Genomic DNA, 18877 nt, shown 5'->3' with positions numbered 1-18877 from the left:
TGGTGTCTGTAATCCCAACACTTTGGGAGGCTGAGGCAGGCAGATTGCTTAAGCTGAGTTCATGACCAGACTTGGTAAAACCCCATCTCTACAAAAAATACAAAAAAATCAGCTGGGTGTGGTGGTGTGCACCATAGTCCCAGCTACTTGGGAGGGTGAGCTGGGAGGATTGCTTGAGCCCGAGAGGTCAAGGCTGCAGTGAGCTGTGATCTCACTGCTGCACTTCAGCCTGGGTGACAGAGCATGACCCTGTCTCAAAAAAAAAAAATAATTTTAGATTTTGGAGGGTTCATGACTTCCTGGGCCCTGTTCCCCTCTGTCTTGACTCTGGCTGCACTGCTGCTGAGCCAAGCAGTTGCTGGGCTGACAGGTGGGCGGAACCTGGGCTGTGGACAGAGAGCACTCTCTTCTCCTTGGGTGACTCAGGGAATGGGCAGGAGACCCTGAGGCAGCAGGTCCAGTAGAGTCCCAGTGAGGCTGGGAGAGGGAAGGAGCTGTGGGGCACCCAGAGTCTCCTGTGTCGCTGCATGGTGGCCTCCACATAGCGGTGCCCTCACCCCTAGTTCATCACAGGCAGAAATAACCACACAGAGGGTGGCCCAGGCGTTTCCAGGGTGATAGTGGTGGGTGAGTAATAAGAGTCTTTGAGGAAGAGTCAACTGTAACCCCAAAAGGACAGTCTAGAGCTAACGTGTCACAGACACACTGCAGAGATGGTCCCTGTTGATAGTCAAATTCCAGAAAGGTCAATTTGGAGAGATGTCTCAGGACATAGAACATAAATACTCATGAGGAGAGGTCATGAGGATGGGGATAGACTTGGGGGAAAAGGCCCGAGAGACCTAATATCAAGGAGAAGCAGTGATTCAACAACGATAGGATGAAATTCCCCAGAGCTAAAGAAATACATGCAGATTCCCTTTTTTCTTTCACTAAATTCTGGATTGATGGAAAAAAAAATCATGGCTAAATAATTATGGATAAAATTCCTAAATTCCAGGAAAAAAGAGAAAATCTTAAAATTTTTCTAGATTCATGCAGGCCAATACAGTGAAACCTGGTGAGTCTAAGCTGAGTGTGGCCCTCATATAAAGTGCATGCAGGTTTTGAAGACAGTATGGAAAAGAGAATGTGAACTATGTCATAAATAATTTTATATTGATTACAAGTGGAAGCATTTTGGATATATTGGGTTAAATGAAATATATTAAGATGAATTTTGCTTAAAAAAATAAAAAGAAACAAGGTCTTGATCCATTGTACTCTGATCTCTTTCAATGTGATTACTGGAAAATGTAAAATAACGCCTGTGACTGGCGTTGACATTACAGGGGCTGTGGTAGACAGCAGTCTGTCTCCAAAGGTGGAGACCAGGTAGACATGAGTCTCACTTGCAGTGCTGAACACAGGAAGACAATAGGATTGTAAGAGTTTTAAATCTCGCTGAGATTCATTTGGAGTGAAAGGTAGATATTCACGTCCAGGAGGAATTCAGAGATGAGCTTTTCTGTATTGCGTCTCTGAGGAGACTACTTTGGAGTGCACTGCAGTCAAACAAGCGTGCATTGGAACCACGTGGGAGTTGTGGGACAGTAAAAAAGGGAAGTCATGGTGAGCCATGCACTTTGTAAATATGTGTATTTAAAGGAACGGTGATATGCTACCTGTCTAATAATGATTCTTAAAATCGGCACACTGCCAGGGAAGTGAGGACAACGTCTGGCAAGGAAAGTACTCAGTGATCTCAGCCAAAGCCGCGGCCTAGGTGGGGCTGGGGAGGACGTGAGGAGGAGGAGTCTCGCCTTGAGGGACAGGGATGCAGGGCAGGGGAGTGGGAAGGTGAGGTTTTTCTAAAGGCCTCAGGTTATTAGAGGTAGTAGGTAAATGTCATGGTAGTAGAGTGTCTTGGTAGGTCACATAGTTTTTATTTATCTTGTTTTCTTGTGTAATAGAGAAATAGGCTCAGAACTGTGGGTGCTGGAAAGGAAGAGCACACGTCCTATTCGCTCACCAGCATAGCACACTGCCCAGTGAGCACGTTTCATTGCCTGGCAGTGCTTGGTGTCCACCGTCAACCCAAGCCTGCGGTCCAGTGCCGTGTGTCCTGACTCCTGTGGGGATTCTGACTCCATTTTACATAAGAGAAACAATTAATGAAACATCTATAGATTATTTCAACTTTGTTTTTAAATGCACGGTTGCAAACCATTTTTAGATTATATTTTTGAAAATGTACATTTGGATAATTTGGTCACTTTTTTCTGTAGCTAAATATTTCTTTATTTGTGTTTCAGATTTCTCTATGAATCATCATCAAGAACTCTGGGAGAACTTCTGAATTCATAACCAAGCCAACATCTCCAGACATGTAAAAATAGGGAAAAGGGATTCAAAATGAAATGCCTGTGTATTTTCCTATTGTTTTTAATGTTAATAACCCATATAATAGGGAGAGGGTGGGGTTTTTTTGTGGGAGTGTGGGAAGGTGGGGGTTATGGAGTAGATAACTCAAAACTTCTTCAATTTTGCCTAGTGCCTGCGTAAATAATATATTTAATATGAAGGACTCCAGGTATGAATGGTGTAGAAATCCATGATTCCAAGAAAAAACACTTTTCTAGCAAACCTGGTTGTTTTTAAAATGACTTTTATATATGTAATATTGCTTGGAAACTATGAGTAATAAAGCAATGACAACATCCATTTGTTTATTTGAAAATATTAGGGGCCGGGCGCAGTGGCACACGCCTGTAATCCCAGCACTTTGGGAGGCTGAGGCAGGCAGATCACGTGAGGTCAGGAGTTCAAGACCAGCCTAGACAACATGGTGAAACCCCGTCTCTACTAAAAATACAAAATTAGCTGGGTGTGGTGGTGAATGCCTGTAATCCCAGCTACTCAGGAAGCAGAGGTTGCAGTGAGCTGACATCACGTCACTGCACCCCAGCCTGGGCGACAGAGCAAGACTCCGTCTCAAAAAAAAAAGGAGAAAGTATTAAAATCCACCTTTATGGCCAGGAGTGAGGTGCTGTGATACTCCCTGAGTGGAGAGCCCAGGGCAGGGCCCACAGCAGTCTCCGGGTCCAACCTTCATGTTGCCTCTATGGGTATTGGGATGGGTCCTGTGGCTGTGAATGTGAGCAGCACAGACACCAAGTAGCTCAGCCTAAAGGCAAACCACTGTTACTCTGGTCTTTTCTTTCTGAGAGCTGTTCTGGTAGCAGTGGTGCTGACAGCCTCCTAAGCCACCCTGACCTCTCGCCTACCTGGTGGATGCCAGTTGTTTCATGGCCCCATGCTCCTGGCACTCTTAGTCAAAGAATCTGTGTCACGGTTGATCCTGTGGGCCCTCGTGGACCACCTCATGGTTGGAAATTAGTGCAGCTTAAATTTCGTGCTTATTCTGTCCTCAGCCCCTGAGCAAAAAAGTAAAGAAATGCCAGTGTTTCTGTGCCTGTATTTCTCTAAGAGGGTACAAGAAGTGGACTACTTACTGTAGTTATGAGCATTCAGGGTAAGATTTTGCCAAGGGATCTGAGAAATGGAAGGTGGGGAGTGGAATAATATTACAGCTTAATTCAGATAATTTTGAAAATATGACTTTCTAGACATCTTGGCTGACTAAACCATATTCTGAATTAGTGAGTGACATTGATAACGGAAATACAGTTCTATCAGATAGAGTCATTTATTTGGAAGGGTTTGTGCAAATCTAACACTGGCGATTGAGTATGTGAGGGAGAGATTGCTGATCTCTCCCCTGTTATTCTTTCTCCTCTTTTTCCCCAGAAATACTATCTCTGATTTTGTTTCTGGGTACATGCCCCTCCTGAATAAAGATCACATTCACCAGCATTGCCTGCACCTACATGTGGGCATGTGTCCAGGTGCTTCCAGTAAGATAACAGTGAAGTTGTCATGGGCACCTTAAAAGTTATCTGTGTATCTTTGCCTTTCTTACATTCTGCCTGGAATGGGGTTGTGATGGATGGAGCTCTCACTGCCATGTTGGACTGTGAGGATCTACAGTTTTGAGCTACATTCCCGAGCCTACATTGTTTAAGCCCCCAGTGTCTTTGGAGAACTCAGTCTTGATAGTTGAAAGCCATAACTCACAGCTAGTCTGAGGATGAATCCCTGTGATTGCCACCAGGCACTTGACATTTTAATTAGCACTTCTGCTCCCAGAATTCACCTGCAATGTTCCAACACCAGTGTCACTTCTGCACCCAGCTAGAGGGGTAGCGAGAGGTTGGGAGCTGCCCCACCCCTGCTGTGGCACTCACTCCTCAGCCAAAGACTGGCAGAATCCTGGCCGCATGGCCAGGAAGGCAAAAATACTCACCACTTTAAACATTTAAATATTCCCTGCAGCAGGAGACATTCTTCACCACTCACCAAGACTCAAGGGGAGAGATCCCAGAACAAAAAAATAAATAGATGTTGGGTGGCCAAAGACAGCAATAATTGTAATTTAAATTATTCTGATTGTCTAGATCAGTGGTTTTCAGGCTTTAATATGCATCAGAAACATGTGAAGTTTGTTACAGCGGCTGCTGGGACCCGGCCCCACACTGTCACAGCCTTGAGATTCATCCACACTTTGGTGGCTTAGCCATTCACCTATTGAGGGTCATTTGGCTGTTTATCCATTCACCTGTTGATGTTTCTTTGGCTATTTGCCCATTCACCTATTGATTCCCCTTTGGCTGTTTATTGATGGTCGTTTGGCTATTGCAGATAAAGTTGCTAGGAACCTTCATGTATACAAGTCTGTGTGGGCTTGTTTCACTGGGTCAGTTTCTTGGAGTGGAAGTTCTGGTTAATATGTTAAGTCTACATTTAACTTTTTAACAAATCTCACAAATTATTTTCCATAGTTGTTGTAACATTTTATATTCCTATCAGTTCCTCCACATCCTCTCTTACAATGGTTATTTTCAGTGTTTTTATCTTCATTCTGTTGGCTGTGTAGTGTTAACTCATGGTGTCTTTAATTTGCATTGCCTGAGGACTGATGGCTGCACACTTCACTTATGTATCTGTGTTGGTGAAATACCAGCTCAAGTCTCTCATCTGTTTTTGTTGTATTATTGCGTTGTTTGTCTTGTTGCATTTTAAGCCTTCTTCAGATGTTCTCGATACAAGTCTTTTATTAGGGTTAGGTATTACAGTACGTTGTTCCTATTTTTATTTTATTTTATTTTATATTTTATTTTTGAGACCAAATCTCGCTCTGTCACCCAGGCTGGAGTGCAATGGCGCGATCTTGGCTCACTGCAACCTCTGCCTCCTGGGTTCACGCAATTCTCCTGTCTCAGCCTCCCGAATAGCTGGGATTACAGGTGCGTGTCACCATGCCTGGCTAATTTTTTTGGTGTGTATTTTTAGTGGAGATGGGGTTTCACCATGTTGGCCAGGCTAGTCTCAAACTCCTGACCTCTGTGCTGGGATTACAGGTGTGAGCCATTGCACCTGGCCCTATTTTAATTTTTTAAAATGGTGTCTTTCAAATAGGAAATTTTAATTTTGAAGAAGTCCTGTTTATCAGTTATACTCTTGTAGTTTGCGCTTTTTGTGTTCTATATAAAAAGACATGTAAAAAACCATGTTTATTTGTGTCCTGTATGAAATAACATGTTTTATTTTGGCTTGCATAGTTAACTGATGAGAATCTTACTGTTATTTCTACATTGGTGTCTCTGGCTGCTTTTATTATCTCCTTATTGAAACCTAAAAGCTCTGCTCTTGTGTTTAGGTCTGTGATCCATTTTGAATTAATGTTTATGTATGGTATGAGGTAAGGATTTATTTATTTCTTTATGCCATATGGATGTCTAGTAGTCCCTACACCATTAGAAGGTAATATTTTTATCAAGGAACTCCATGATACATCTGTGGACCTGCCCTTCATCTAGACCAGCAGGGCTCAGCTGGGCATGAGTTTGCCCCCCTTTCCGTCAGTGGCACAGGTGTCTTGGTGGGCTGGGTTGCCACAAAACGCCTCAGGTAGGAGGCACAGGACAGCCCTTGCAACAAAGAGTCATTCCAGCCCAGTGGTCAATGGTGCGATGTTGAGAAGCTCTGCTGTGTAAGTTTATGTTTTAGCTGTTATGATTAGGTGTGTTATCCATTTTAAGTTAATCTTGGATGTGGAGTCCAAGTTCAGTTTGTTGTTTTTGGTTTTTCCCCATATGATTATCCAGTTGTTCCTGCACCCTTTCTTTCTCCATGAAATCACCTTGCATCTTTGTCAAGATGCAGTTGGCTATACATATGTGGGCTCTTCCTGGAGTCTGTTCTGTGCTCTGAGCTACGGCCATCCTTACGCCAGTTCCCAGGGTCCTTTTTATTTGAGCTGTACCTGTGTCTTAAAATTGTGAATTGCAAGTCCCCAATTGGCTCTCTGTTTTTTGATGTGGTTTTGGCTTTTCTAGCTCCTTTGCCTTTTCATATACATTGTAGAATCAATTTGTCAATTTCTACAGAAGAAAACATGCAGTACAATTCTGATTGTGATTACACTAAATTTACAGATCAAGCTGGGGATTAATTCACAAAAAGAGTCCGGCCATTTATGGAAAGAAGGCAAAATAGTAAGTTGTGATGAGAAAGAGTGATATTCCTTTATTATTCGTGCAGGCAAGGGGAAGAGCAGTTCCACTCTTCAGTTTGTGGAGGGAATGCAGGGTTTTACAGAAAGGGTTTGGAATGCAGAAGAGGCAAGGGGGGCTAAGAGGTGCCAGGCGGCGTGACTTGCTTCAGTGGCCCTTCTTGAATTATTGTCCCATTTGGTGAAGGGGCCGGCACCATTGTGCATCCTACCAGGTTATAAATTAATCACAGTCAATCTTGTAGTCTCTCTTCAGCCAGGAGAGGGTTCCGGCCTTCAAGTAATCTTTTGTTGGAAAGAGAATTCCGGAGTGGCCTAGTCCCTTTTAGGACCCGACCCCTGAAGCTGCTAAGCAAATAAATGGCCAGATAAGAGAGCATGGTGTGTGCTTAACTAGTATCTGGGTAAATAAATGTGCATAAAGCATGGGAGCATACAGTGGGAAAAGAAGGAGAGTGGAGGGCCCGGGTTTGGTGGCTCACGACTGTAATCCCAGCACTTTGGGAGGCTGAGGTGGGTGGATTGCCTGAGGTCAGGAGTTCCAGACCAGCCTGGCCAACATGGTGAAACCCCATCTCTACTAAAAATACAAAGAATTAGCCAGGCGTGGTGGCGCACGCCTGTAATCCCAGCTACTTGGGAGTCTGAGGCAGCTGGAACCCAGGGGGCGGTGGTTGCAGTGAGCGGAGATTGCACCATTGTACTCCAGCCTGGGCGACAGAGCAAAACTGTTTCAAAAAACAAAAATGGAAGAGAGTGGAGGTTCACAGCACGTTCCAAGGCTGTATTTCAAGATGAAAGGTAACACGTATGCAGTTTGTCTCAAAGTTGTATCTTGAGACTGGGAAGGGGAAGAGAAAAAGGAAAAGAAAAAACAGTTTGAAACACGGTTTGAGGCTAGGCTGCGAAGCTGCTTGGGCAGAGGGAGAATTGATACTCAACAGTGTTGAGTTGTCTGATCCATGACCATGGTCTAGTTTTTCAGACATTCAATTTCTCCCAATATTTTGTCATTTTCATGATATAGGTCTTCCATATGTTTTATTAAATTTATCCCTATGTATTTTGTGTTTTATGGAGCTGTTTTAAATGGTAGTATTTTTAAATTTTCAACTTCTAATTGTTTATATGGAATAGAGGAAGGCAGTTTGTTTTTGTATGTTGACTTTGTATTCTACTTTTCTAAGCTCGTTGATGACTTGTGGTAGTTTATTTATAGACTGTCATATTTTCTACTCAGATGATCAGGTTATCTAAAAATAAATGCCATTTACGTCTTCCTTTCCAGTCTGGATGCTTTTATTGCTTTTCCTTTTTGTGGCGGTGAGAACCTCTAGTAAAATGTAGCCTGGAAGTGGTGTGAGCAGGCACTCTTGCCTTGTTCTGGTCTCCACAGCACAGCATTCAGTCTTCCACAGCTCAATAAACTGTAGGTTGTTTATAGATGCATTTTATCAGGATGAGGAAGTGCCTTTCTATTCCTAGTTTTCTGAGAATTTTTTTTTCCATGAGTAGGTGTTAAAATTTTGTCAAATCCTTTTTATGCTTTTTTTTTTTTTTGAGATGGAGTCTCACACTGTTGTCTGGGCTAGAGTGCAGTGGGTGATCTTGGCTCACTGCAACCTCCGCCTTCTGGGTTCAAGCGATTCTCCTGCCTCAACCTCTCGAGTAGCTGGGATTACAGGTGCCTGCCACCATGTGCAGCCAATTTTTTTGTATTTTTAGTAGAGATGGGGTTTCACTGTTTTGGCCAGGCTGGTCTTGAACTCCTGACCTCATGATCCGCCTGCCTCGGCCTCCCAAGGTGCTGGGATTACAGGCATGAGCCGCCGCGCCTGGCCTGCATCTATTAACTAACGCATCTACCTTCAAAAAATATTGTATCCCTTCATGAGTTGCACACAAACTTAGCAGCTTACCTCCACCTTCTGTTCACTGTGCTATCATTGTCATACATTTTACTTCTACATATGTTATTCCCAAAATTCATTGTCATTGTTTTTGTTTTAAACTGTTAATTAACTTTTTAAAAGATTTAAACATGAGAGAAAATTGTCTTTTAAGTTTATCCACATATTCACTATTTCTGGCAATGTTCTTTCCTTTGTGCAGTTTCAGATTTCCATATGGTATCATTTTCTTTCTTCTAAAGAGCTTTCTTTAATATCTCTTTAGCATATATCTGCTAGTTATGAGTTTTCTTGGCTTTTGATTATCTGGAAGAGTATTTTGCCTTCATTTTTGAAGGTTTAAAAAATTTTTTTAGAGACAGTGTCTTGCTCTGTCACCCAGGCGCAATCATGGCTCACTGCAGCCTTGACCTCCTGGGCTCAAGTAGTCCTCCTGCCTCAGCCTCCCAAGCAGCTGGAGGTACTGGCATGTACCACCACATCTGGCTTTTTTTTTTTTTTTTTTGTAAAGACAGGGATTTGGGCTGGGCGTGGTGGTTCACGCCTGTAATCCCAGCACTTTGGGAGGCCGAGGCAGGTGGATTACCTGAGTTCAGGAATTCAAGACCAGCCTGGTCAACATGGTGAAACCTCGTCTTTACTAAAATACAAAAATTAGCCAGGCATGGTGGCGGGCGCCTGTAATCCCAGCTAGTCGGGAGGCTGAGGCAGGAGAATCGCTTGAACCCAGGAGGCGGAGGTTGCAGTGAGCCAAGATCGCTCCATTGCGCTCCAGCCTGAGTGACAAGAGCGAAACTTTGGCTCAAAAAAAAAAAAAAGACGGGTTTGCCATCTTGCCTAGGTTGGTTTCTGGGGTATTTTTGCTAGAAAGAGAATCCTGGGTTGATATTTTTCTCCCAAGAGTTTAAGCATGTTTTACTGTGGCTTGTTTGGTTACTGATGAGCATCCTACTGCCAGTCCCACCTTCGTGTCTCTGTCTGCCTTCATGATCTCTTTATCACTTTTTTGTTTGTTTGTTTTGTTTTGTTTTGTGACAGAGTTTTGCTCTGTCATCCCAGGCTGGAGTGCAGTGGCGTGATCTTGGCTCACTGCAACCTCTGCCTCCTGGGTTCAAGCAATTCTCCTGCCTCATCCTCCTAAGTAGCTGGGATTACAGGCATGCACCACCAAGCCCAGCTAATTTTTGTATTTTTAGTAGAGACGGGGTTTCACCATGTTATCCAGGCTGGTCTTGAACTCCTGACCTCAAATGATCCACCTGCCTCGGTCTCCCAAAGTGCTGGGATTATAGGTGTGAGCTAACACACTTGGCCTATCACTGGTTTTTAGCAATTTGATTATGATGTATTTGGGTGTGGTTCTCCCCATGTTTCTTCAGCTTAGGTTTTATTAGAATTCTTGAATGTGTTGGGTTTTAGTTATTAAATTTGAAAAATCTTCTGGACCTGTGGCGCAGCCTCAGTGAGGAGGGCCGCCCTGCACCCCTCGCCGGCCCTGGTCTCCCGGGGCCTCACCCGAGTGATGCCCCACTATTGCACAGCGATTTGTTGTAAGAACCGCCGGGGACGAAACAATAAAGACCGGAAGCTGAGTTTTTATCCATTTCCTCTTCATGACAAAGAAAGACTGGAGAAGTGGTTAAAGAATATGAAGCAAGATTCACGGGTTCCCAGTAAATACCAGTTTCTATGTAGTGACCATTTTACTCCTGACTCTCTTGACATCAGATGGGGTATTCGATATTTAAAACAAACTGCAGTTCCAACAATATTTTCTTTGCCTGAAGACAATCAGAGAAAAGACCCTTCTAAAAAAAAATCCCAGAAGAAAAACTTGGAAGATGAGAAAGAAGTATGCCCAAAGGCCAAGTCAGAAGAATCAGTTGTATTAAATGAGACAAAGAAAAATATAGTTAACACAAATGTGCCCCCTCAACATCCAGAATTACTTACTTCATTCATCTTCTTTGGTTAAGCCACCAGCTCCTAAAACAGGAAGTATACAAAATTACATGTTAACTCTTAATCTAGTTAAACAACATACTGGGAAACCAGAATCTACCTTGGAAACATCAGTTAACCAAGATACAGGTATAGATGGTTTTCACACGTTTTGAGAATCTAAATTCTACAACTATTACTTTGACAACTTCAAATTCAGAAAGTATTCATCAATCTTTGGAAACCCAAGAAGTTCTTGAAGTAACTTCTAGTCATCTTGCTAATCCAAACTTTACAAGTAATTCCATGGAAATAAAGTCAGCACAGGAAAATCCATTCTTATTCAGCACAATTAATCAAACAGTTGAATTAAACACAAAGAATCTGTTATTGCCATTTTTGTACCTGCCGAAAATTCTAAACCTTCAGTTAATTCTTCTCTATCTGCACAGAAAGAAACCACGGAAATGGAAGACATAGGCATCGAAGACTCCTTGTAGAAGGATGTAGACTATGGGACAGAAGTTTTACAAATTGAACATTCTTACTGCAGACAAGATATAAATAGGGAACATCTTTGGCAGAAAGTCTCTAAGCTACATTCAAAGATAACTCTTCTAGAGTTAAAAGAGCAACAAACTAGGTAGATTGAAGTCTTTGGAAGCTCTTATAAGGCAGCTAAAGAAGGACAACTGGCTATCTGAAGAAAATGTCAAGATTATAGAAAACCGTTTTACAACATATGAAGTCACTATGATATAGAATAACTAGGTTTTAAAACTATGGCTGTTAAATAAGCTTTTTCCAGCCAAACCAAACTACGTGTAAAGTGAACTTTTTCCCTTCTAAAGTTCTCATCTTAATGAACCTATGAGAGTGTTGTGAAGCTATGAACTGTATCCTATTCTCGTAATGCTCATTTAAGAAAGACCAGAGTGTTGGGCTGGAGAGAAAAGCAGTTTTATTACTTGATAATTTTCCAAATTAAAATTTAGCACATAAAAGGATTCAGTTATAACATGAGAAAACAAAGAAGTGTTCAAAGAGCACAGACTAGAAGTCAGGTTCAGGAATCAGTCCTGGTTCTACCGCTGGCATATGACTTGGGCAAGTTACTTATGATTGTGCCTCAGTCCCTAATTTGTAAAATAAGCACTTACTAGATTTCTAATTGTCTGCTTCTTTATAGTTCCTTCCCTTTTTATTAAGATATTTCTATTAGAACACATTTTCTGTAAGATAATATATACTTAATACTAGAAGTTGGCCAGAATTTGATGATATTAACTATGTATTATTTTCAATATTTATTGAATTCTGTGGTGTTTGACCTTTTGGCTGTAGTTACATATTACAGTTATATTATCTGTAACAGAAAGGAAGATAAACCTTTGTTTTTTTGTTTTTTGTGTTTTTTTTTTTTTTGAGATGGAGTCTGGCTCTGTAACCCAGGCTGGAGTGCAGTGGCCTGATCTCGGCTCACTGCAGCCTCTGCCTCCCAGGTTCAAGTGATTCTCCTGCCTCAGCCTCCCGAGTAGCGGGGATTACAGGCGCACACCATCACATCCAGCTTATTTTTGTATTTTCAGTAGAAACGGGGTTTCACCATGTTGGCCAGGCTGGTCTCAAACTCCTGACCCCAGGTGATCCACCTGCCTCGGCCTTCCAAAGTGCCGGGATTACAGGCGTGAGCCACCGCGCCTGGCCAAGATAGAACTTTTATAATTTTATTCCAGTTGAACTAAACTAAGGAACCACCCCATTAGCCCAGTTCTTAGGAGAGGTACTTCAAACTTGAAAGAATATGTATTTCGGTAACTTATATGTGGCTAACCATCAAATACATAGTCATCTAAGCTAAACGTTCTGTATTTATACAGTTATATTTATAAACCAAAAATTTTAATGAGGTTAATTTAAAATATATTTTAGAAATCACAGTTTGTATCTGTTTCTTAGTAGGTGTGGCCTTTAAAATATGTGCTTATTCATTGTTAAATTCCAGAATAATAGAGTAATACTTACTACTGTACATTCCCACTTATGTATATTTTATTAAAATTTATAAGCAAGAAATTATACATAAGTGCTCATAATCTTAGACAAATAATTTCTCTTAGGAAAGAGAAGTGATGGTAATGTAAATAAAAATACTGTTTATATTCACATGATTTTAAGAAAACTGTAAAAGCAAAGAGTTTAGTGATGACACCAATGTGACAAATAGATGTTTTCTTAAAATTGGCAGTCAATATAATTATGTTTCTGCCTATAATGTTGAGGAAGTTCTATCAGTCTGATTCTTAGTTTTCTCATCTGTTAAGTAGAACATACTATTACTTACCTTAAAGGGTGGCTTTGAGAATTTTGTAAGGAACAAACATGTTTTTGGTTCTGGAATATAGGAGTTGCTCAATAAAAGTTGACTCTGGCCAAAAAAAAAGAAAAATCTTCAGCCATTATTTCTTCAACAACCTTCCCCTTTCCTAGCTCCAATTACATGTGCGTTATCCTGCTTGGTATTTTCTGTGGCTTCTTCATGCTCTTTTTATTTCTTCCCAGTTTTTTCCTCTTTGTGTATTTTTCATTTCCAGAAGCTACTTTTGAGTCATGTTAATAGCTCCTCATTAAGTTCATTTTTTTCTCTACCTTTTTAAACTATATGTTACCTATTTATAATAGCTGTTTTAATGTCCTTGTCTGTTCATTCAGTCATTTCTGGTCTATATCTTTTCTGGTTTCTCCTAGCTATTGGTTACTTTTTTGTTGTTATTATTGTTTTGTGTTTCTAGTAATTTTTGAATTACTAGACATTTTTGAATAGATTTTTGAATAGTTGATGGACATCATAAATTTTATATCATTGTTTGCTGGCTTTTGTTGTATACCTTTAAACAGTGTTAGAGTTTGTTCTGGCATATGGTTAAGTTACCTGGAATCAGTTGGATCCTTCTGAGGATTACTTTTAAGCTTTGTTAGTGTCGGTATAGAGCAACCTTTACTCTAAGACTAGCTTATTCCTACTACTAAAGCAATACCCTCTGGGTACTAAAGGAATACCCTCTGGGTACTAAAGACTGGCCAACTCTCCCATACATTGCAAGGTCCTTCTATTCTTGCTAGTGGGTATGTAAACTGTTCTTACCCCTGTATGGTCTCCAGAACTATTCTGTCTACACCAGCCTGGTGATTCTTTCCCTGGTCTAGTTGTTTCTCTCCTGTTTGCATAGTTCAGAACTCAGCCAAAGACTCAAGTGAACCCCTCTGCAGATCTTTAAATGGTTCTCTTCTTAGTTCCCTTTCTTGGGTATCCTACCCTGTAGATTTTAGCTCTCTTGACCTTCCCAAACTCCATTCTGTCTCTCTTCTGAACACAATGAGGCCACCAGACCCTGTGTGTCTCCTCCCTGCCTAGAAACTGCTTCCAGAGAGTACCTGATGCGATCGTAGGACCTACCTCGTTTGTTTCGTCCCCTCAGGAACCTGAGTCCTGCTGCCTGTTATCCAGTGTCAGAAAACTCATTTCACATTTGTGTGGTTTATTGTTTGGTCATGCTGGAGGGTAAATTCAGTCCCTTGCTACTTCACCATGATGTGAAGAGGAAAAATCTTGAAAGTAGATAATTCTAGTAATTTTTTATTAGAACATTATGAATGTTACATTGTTGAATAGCTATGGGCTTTGTTTTGGCAGGTAGTTACATATGAATCAATTTGGTTCATTTGAGACCGTTTTTTCATATTAATAAAAAGTATTTATTTTTAAAATGTGGTAGAATATATATAACAATTTACTATTTTACACTTTCAGCTCAGTGGCATTGAGTACATTCACATTATCATACCACCATTACACCATCCATCTCTAGAACTTTTTCGTCTTCTGAAATGGAAACTCTGTAGCCCTAAACACTAGCTCCCATCCTCCCTCCCCTAGCCCCTGGCAGCTACCGTTCTACTTTCTGTCTTCATGAATTTGACTACCCCAGGCACCTCATATAAGGGGAATCATAAAATATTAGTTCTTTTGTGGCTGGCTTATTTCACTCAGTGTAATATACTCAAGGTTCATCTGTTGTAGCATGTGTCAGCATTTCCTTTTTAGGACTGAATAATATTTCATTGTATGGCTAGTCCACATTTTGTTAATCCAGTCACCCATCCATGGACACTTGATTTGTTTCCACCCCCTGGCTATTGTGAATAATGTTGCAGTGAACATGGGTGGAGAGATGTCTCTGTGAGGTGTGCTTTAAATTTTGGGGGGTATGTACCCAGAGGTGGAATTACTGGATCATATGGTAGTTCTATTTTTAATTTTTCGAGGATCTGCCATACTCTTTTCCACAGTGGCTGTACCATTTTACATTCCCACTAGCAGTGCACAAGGGTTTAAATTTCTCCATATTCTTGCTAACACTTGTTATTTTGGGGATTTTGTTTTATGTTTTTGATAACAGTCATCCCAATGTTTGTGAAGTGGTATTGAGGCCTGTTTTTAAACATAACCGTCAGGGCTAGAGCAGCCGTTATTCTGCCAGAAGTTCAGCTCTCCTACTGAGGTGAGACACCTCTACGATCTTGGCTGAATGACCTGGGGAATGACTAAGGACATTACTCTGGCTGATTAGAGTCTCTCACATTTCTGTGAATTCTTTATTTTTATTTTTTGAGATGGAGTCTCGCTCTGTCACCCAGGCTGGAGTGCAGTGGTGCGATCTCGGCACACCGCCACCCCCACGCCCTGGGTTCAAGCAATTTTCCTGCCTCAGCCTCCCGAGTAGCTGAGATTACAGGCATGTGCCACTACGTTCTGCTAATTTTTTTGTATTTTTAGTAGAGACGGGGTTTCACCATGTTGGCCAGGCTGGTCTTGAACTGCTGACCTCAGGTGATCCACCCGCCTTGGCCTCCCAAAGTTCTGGGATTACAGGCGTGAACCACTGCATATTTCTGTGAGTTCTCAGAACTGTTTGTCTTACAACTTCCTGATAGTTTTGTTTTGTTTTTCTAAAATCTAGCTTTTACATAAGAATGGCCTCTTACCCTTTTCAGATTCCTCAGCCCATTTTCTTCCCAGCTTTCTCCTCTGCAGCTCCAGCCGCCTCCGCATCCCACAAACCTGGGTCGCCATCTCCTCAAGTTAATGAGACCTCCAGGCTTTGTCTGTGGTCCCTCTCGCTGTGTTCATGGCCCAGAAATGCCTCTGGTTGAAAGCCAGGGTGACCACAGGGCTCACAATCCTGCATGCTTGCACCCGGTGTCTGAAAGCAGCTATTTAATTGTTTTGTCCATTTTTCTTTTTTCTTTTCTTTTGAGTTGGAGTCTTGCTCTGTTGCCCAGGCTGGAGGGCAATGGTATGATCTCATCTCACTGCCACCTCCACCTCCCGGGTTCAAGCAATTCTCCTGCCCCAGCTGCACCCGCCACCACACCCGTCTAATTTTTGTATTTTTAGTAGAGACAGGGTTTCACCATATTGGCCAGGCTGGTCTCTTGGCCAGGCTGGTCTCAAACTCCTGACCTCGTGATCCGCCCACCTTGGCCTCCCAAAGTGCTGGGATTACAGGCATGAGCCACTGTGCCTGGCCTTGTTTTGTCCATTTTTGTAGTTGGTTACAGTGGGAAGTTAAATGCAATCCTTGTTACTCCATCCTGAAGAGAAGTGGAAGTTGCTTTTCTCTTAGTTTATCTTTCTTGGATGCATCTCTTTTTCCTTCTTGGTTTAATCCCTTGTTTTGGTGGTGCACATGGTCCAGTTGCTTTCTGAGAAATGGGTTGTATGGAAAGTTATTTTTGGGAAATCTTTAATATAAAAAATATGCTATTATTATACTTGCTTGCTAGTTTAGCTTGGTATAGAATTCTAGGTTGGAAATAATTTTTCCTCTTAACTTATGATGGCATTGTTTTATTATCTTTTATCTTTCAACAGCTGAGAAGTTTAATGCCATTTTGATCCTTAGTCTTTTCCCCACCTCTTTATCTGAAACTTTTAGAATCTTTTTCTTGTACCCACTGATCTGAATTTCCCTGGGATGTACCCTGACGTGATTCTGTTTTTCAACATTGTGCAGGTTACTCAGTGCCCTTTGTTACATCTTTGCATTCTAGGAAATTTTTTTAAATTACTTCTCTGATTTCCTTACCACCGTCTTGCTTTCTGTTTTTTCTCTCCATCTGGAACTTCTGTTGTAGTCTCGTTGCTTCCATGTTCTCTTTTCCCGGCTTGTATTATCTGATCTCTCTGTTTCATATTAGAGGCGTTCCTTAAATATCTGGTCATCTTTGCTCATTTTTAAGATCAGGGCACTAAAAAACAGAATGAAACTCTTGACCATGTCAACTATATGGTCAAAATAGGGTAGCCTGGTTAGATCTTTGAATCAGAAAACTCTTCATGTTGGTAGTTTTAAGTCTTTTCTCTTGGGCTGGCCAGATGGTTTTTGTTCCAATCTCCTGCCTGGTGAAGTGTAGGCCTAGCAGCCATTATTCTGGGGTGCAGAGTGAGGGGAAGGAGGTACGGACTCTTCTTATTCAACAGTGTCAGTGTTTACTAACACCCTGTTTTCAGTATGGTGCTGCACCCTCAGTTCAGAGAGCCTCTATCTCATATGCCCTGGAAAATAAATCTCTAGTTGCCTACCAGAGAGGGCATGGGGATCTGAGGCTCTGTTTACATCTTTACTTTCTCTTAATTTTATTACGGTGGAACATTTATCAGCTGCATGACAGATTTATTTGTACCCTCATCCACTGCCCACCCCTTGGCTGATTTTGAAGCAAGTCTCAGATATCAAATAAAAACACAGCCACAGTACCGTTATTACATCTAAAAACAGTTATGTCAATAAGATGTTAACTATGTTAATAGGCAATTATGATAAAAATTGTGTAAGATCATCCCATATCTCAAATTCTTCAATAGATACCTGTTCTTACAGTTTGCCAGCTTGAATGAGATCCAGATAAAGTTTATATACTAAGTGTCTTATGTTTCTTGTGGATTCTACTCCGTCGTTTTAAAATACTGCTGGTACTTGTTTTGTACACTTGTGTTTGTCCTGTGGGCTTGCAGAGATGCTGATTGCATCCTTGCACCATCATTTAACACGTTACTCTGTCTCTGTTTTTCCTGAGAGTTGTCGTTAAATCTTTATCATAGTTTGCAGTTCTCAATTTGATTAAATTCAGGTTTGTTTTTGTTTGACAGGGTTCCTCATAGGGAATATTGGCTCCTCCCTTAGGATGTACCTACCGCACAATAGCCTCTCTTTTTGTGATGTTACTAGCTATTGATGATAATTACCTAGATCTATTAATTCATAAAAGTTTGCAAAAAGTCATACTCTGAGAATTATATTTCTTTTTTATCAGCTGGAATATTTGGTTTGATTGCTCCCTTGTATAGATTGTATAGGAAAGGAGGGGAATTATTTACCAGTATTCAAAAATAGTAAGCATCTTCAAAAAGCTACGAATGAGAATTGTTAAAATTAGTGTCCTTTGATGAGTTTCAGTCCATCATAGTTATTGTCCTTATTGGAGCCCATATTTTCTGGCCAGTGAGAGCTCATTCAGTTTGGCCTGTAGTCCTCATAATGTGACCCAAGCAGTTTTTGGGAGCCTCCCTGCTTCCTGGTGTGTTGAGTAGTCCCAGGCTGCTCTTGCACATTTCGTGCACTAGACCTAGAATCAACTGTTTCTCCGAGGACTTATGGTTTGAGTGGAAAATGGCAGTTGGAGACCATGGTCTGGCCTCTAGGAGTGTTATTGCCAACGGGTTGGTCATTGACCATTGCTTCTAGTGTTTTTCAGTAATCAGGGCTAGAAGATTATATAAGTATACATTTAAAAAGTGTACATATATAAAATTATACGTATAATTGTATGCATGAATTATTTTTATGATAATATAGTTATATGAAATTTTTTAGGATAAACATGTGAGTTCATACTGATCATTCCAGTTCAAATTTAGGACTTGAGAATTTTAACTTAACCTTATTGGTCTTAGCTGTTTATATCCTTTTAACTGAGCCAAAAGTCTGAGTTCTCAGTGACAGCAATGTGATTACTCATTCAGTTCAGCAATACACTCCCTGTAGTCTAAGAGTAACATTGCAAACACTGCCACCATCAATGTGATTCTTGAAACAGTTTAAGATTTTCTTGCAGTTCTTTTGACCTGAGGGGTATATCCCCTTAGGGAACACAAACACAGCTCTTCTGTATGACTGTTCTGCCCCCAGCTGGATACATAATCAGATATATTTGTTTAGTTTTACCACCAATTTGTAGGCATTGTTTTTAAAATCTGTCTATATTTTTATATTTATATGGTACCAAACATCAAGTTTTCAAAAAGGTATATTCAAATAATACATATTTCTGAATTTCCAAAATAGGTAAT

The 18877-nt window shown here is 41.0% G+C and overlaps 1 protein-coding gene and 1 pseudogene across 2 annotated transcripts in view; both read left to right on the top strand.

Annotated features, from left to right (window-relative positions):
* Positions 1-2702, top strand: part of NCAPG2 (non-SMC condensin II complex subunit G2) — a 79470-nt gene extending 76768 nt beyond the window's left edge. For both annotated transcript variants that reach the window (XM_030826374.1, XM_030826375.1), the window contains one exon: positions 2295-2702. In XM_030826374.1, the coding sequence (XP_030682234.1) occupies positions 2295-2346 (52 nt within the window). In that variant the 3' untranslated portion in view covers positions 2347-2702. The remainder of the gene's footprint in view (positions 1-2294) is intronic.
* A 7332-nt stretch (positions 2703-10034) lies between these two features.
* On the top strand, positions 10035-11268 carry LOC100607456 (annotated as a pseudogene).
* Positions 11269-18877: the final 7609 nt, after the last annotated feature.

Source organism: Nomascus leucogenys, chromosome 13 (genome assembly GCF_006542625.1).
Source record: "Nomascus leucogenys isolate Asia chromosome 13, Asia_NLE_v1, whole genome shotgun sequence".
Taxonomy (NCBI): Eukaryota; Metazoa; Chordata; class Mammalia; order Primates; family Hylobatidae; genus Nomascus; species Nomascus leucogenys.
Note: the sequence above shows the minus strand (reverse complement) of the source record. Positions and strands in the feature narration are given on the sequence as shown.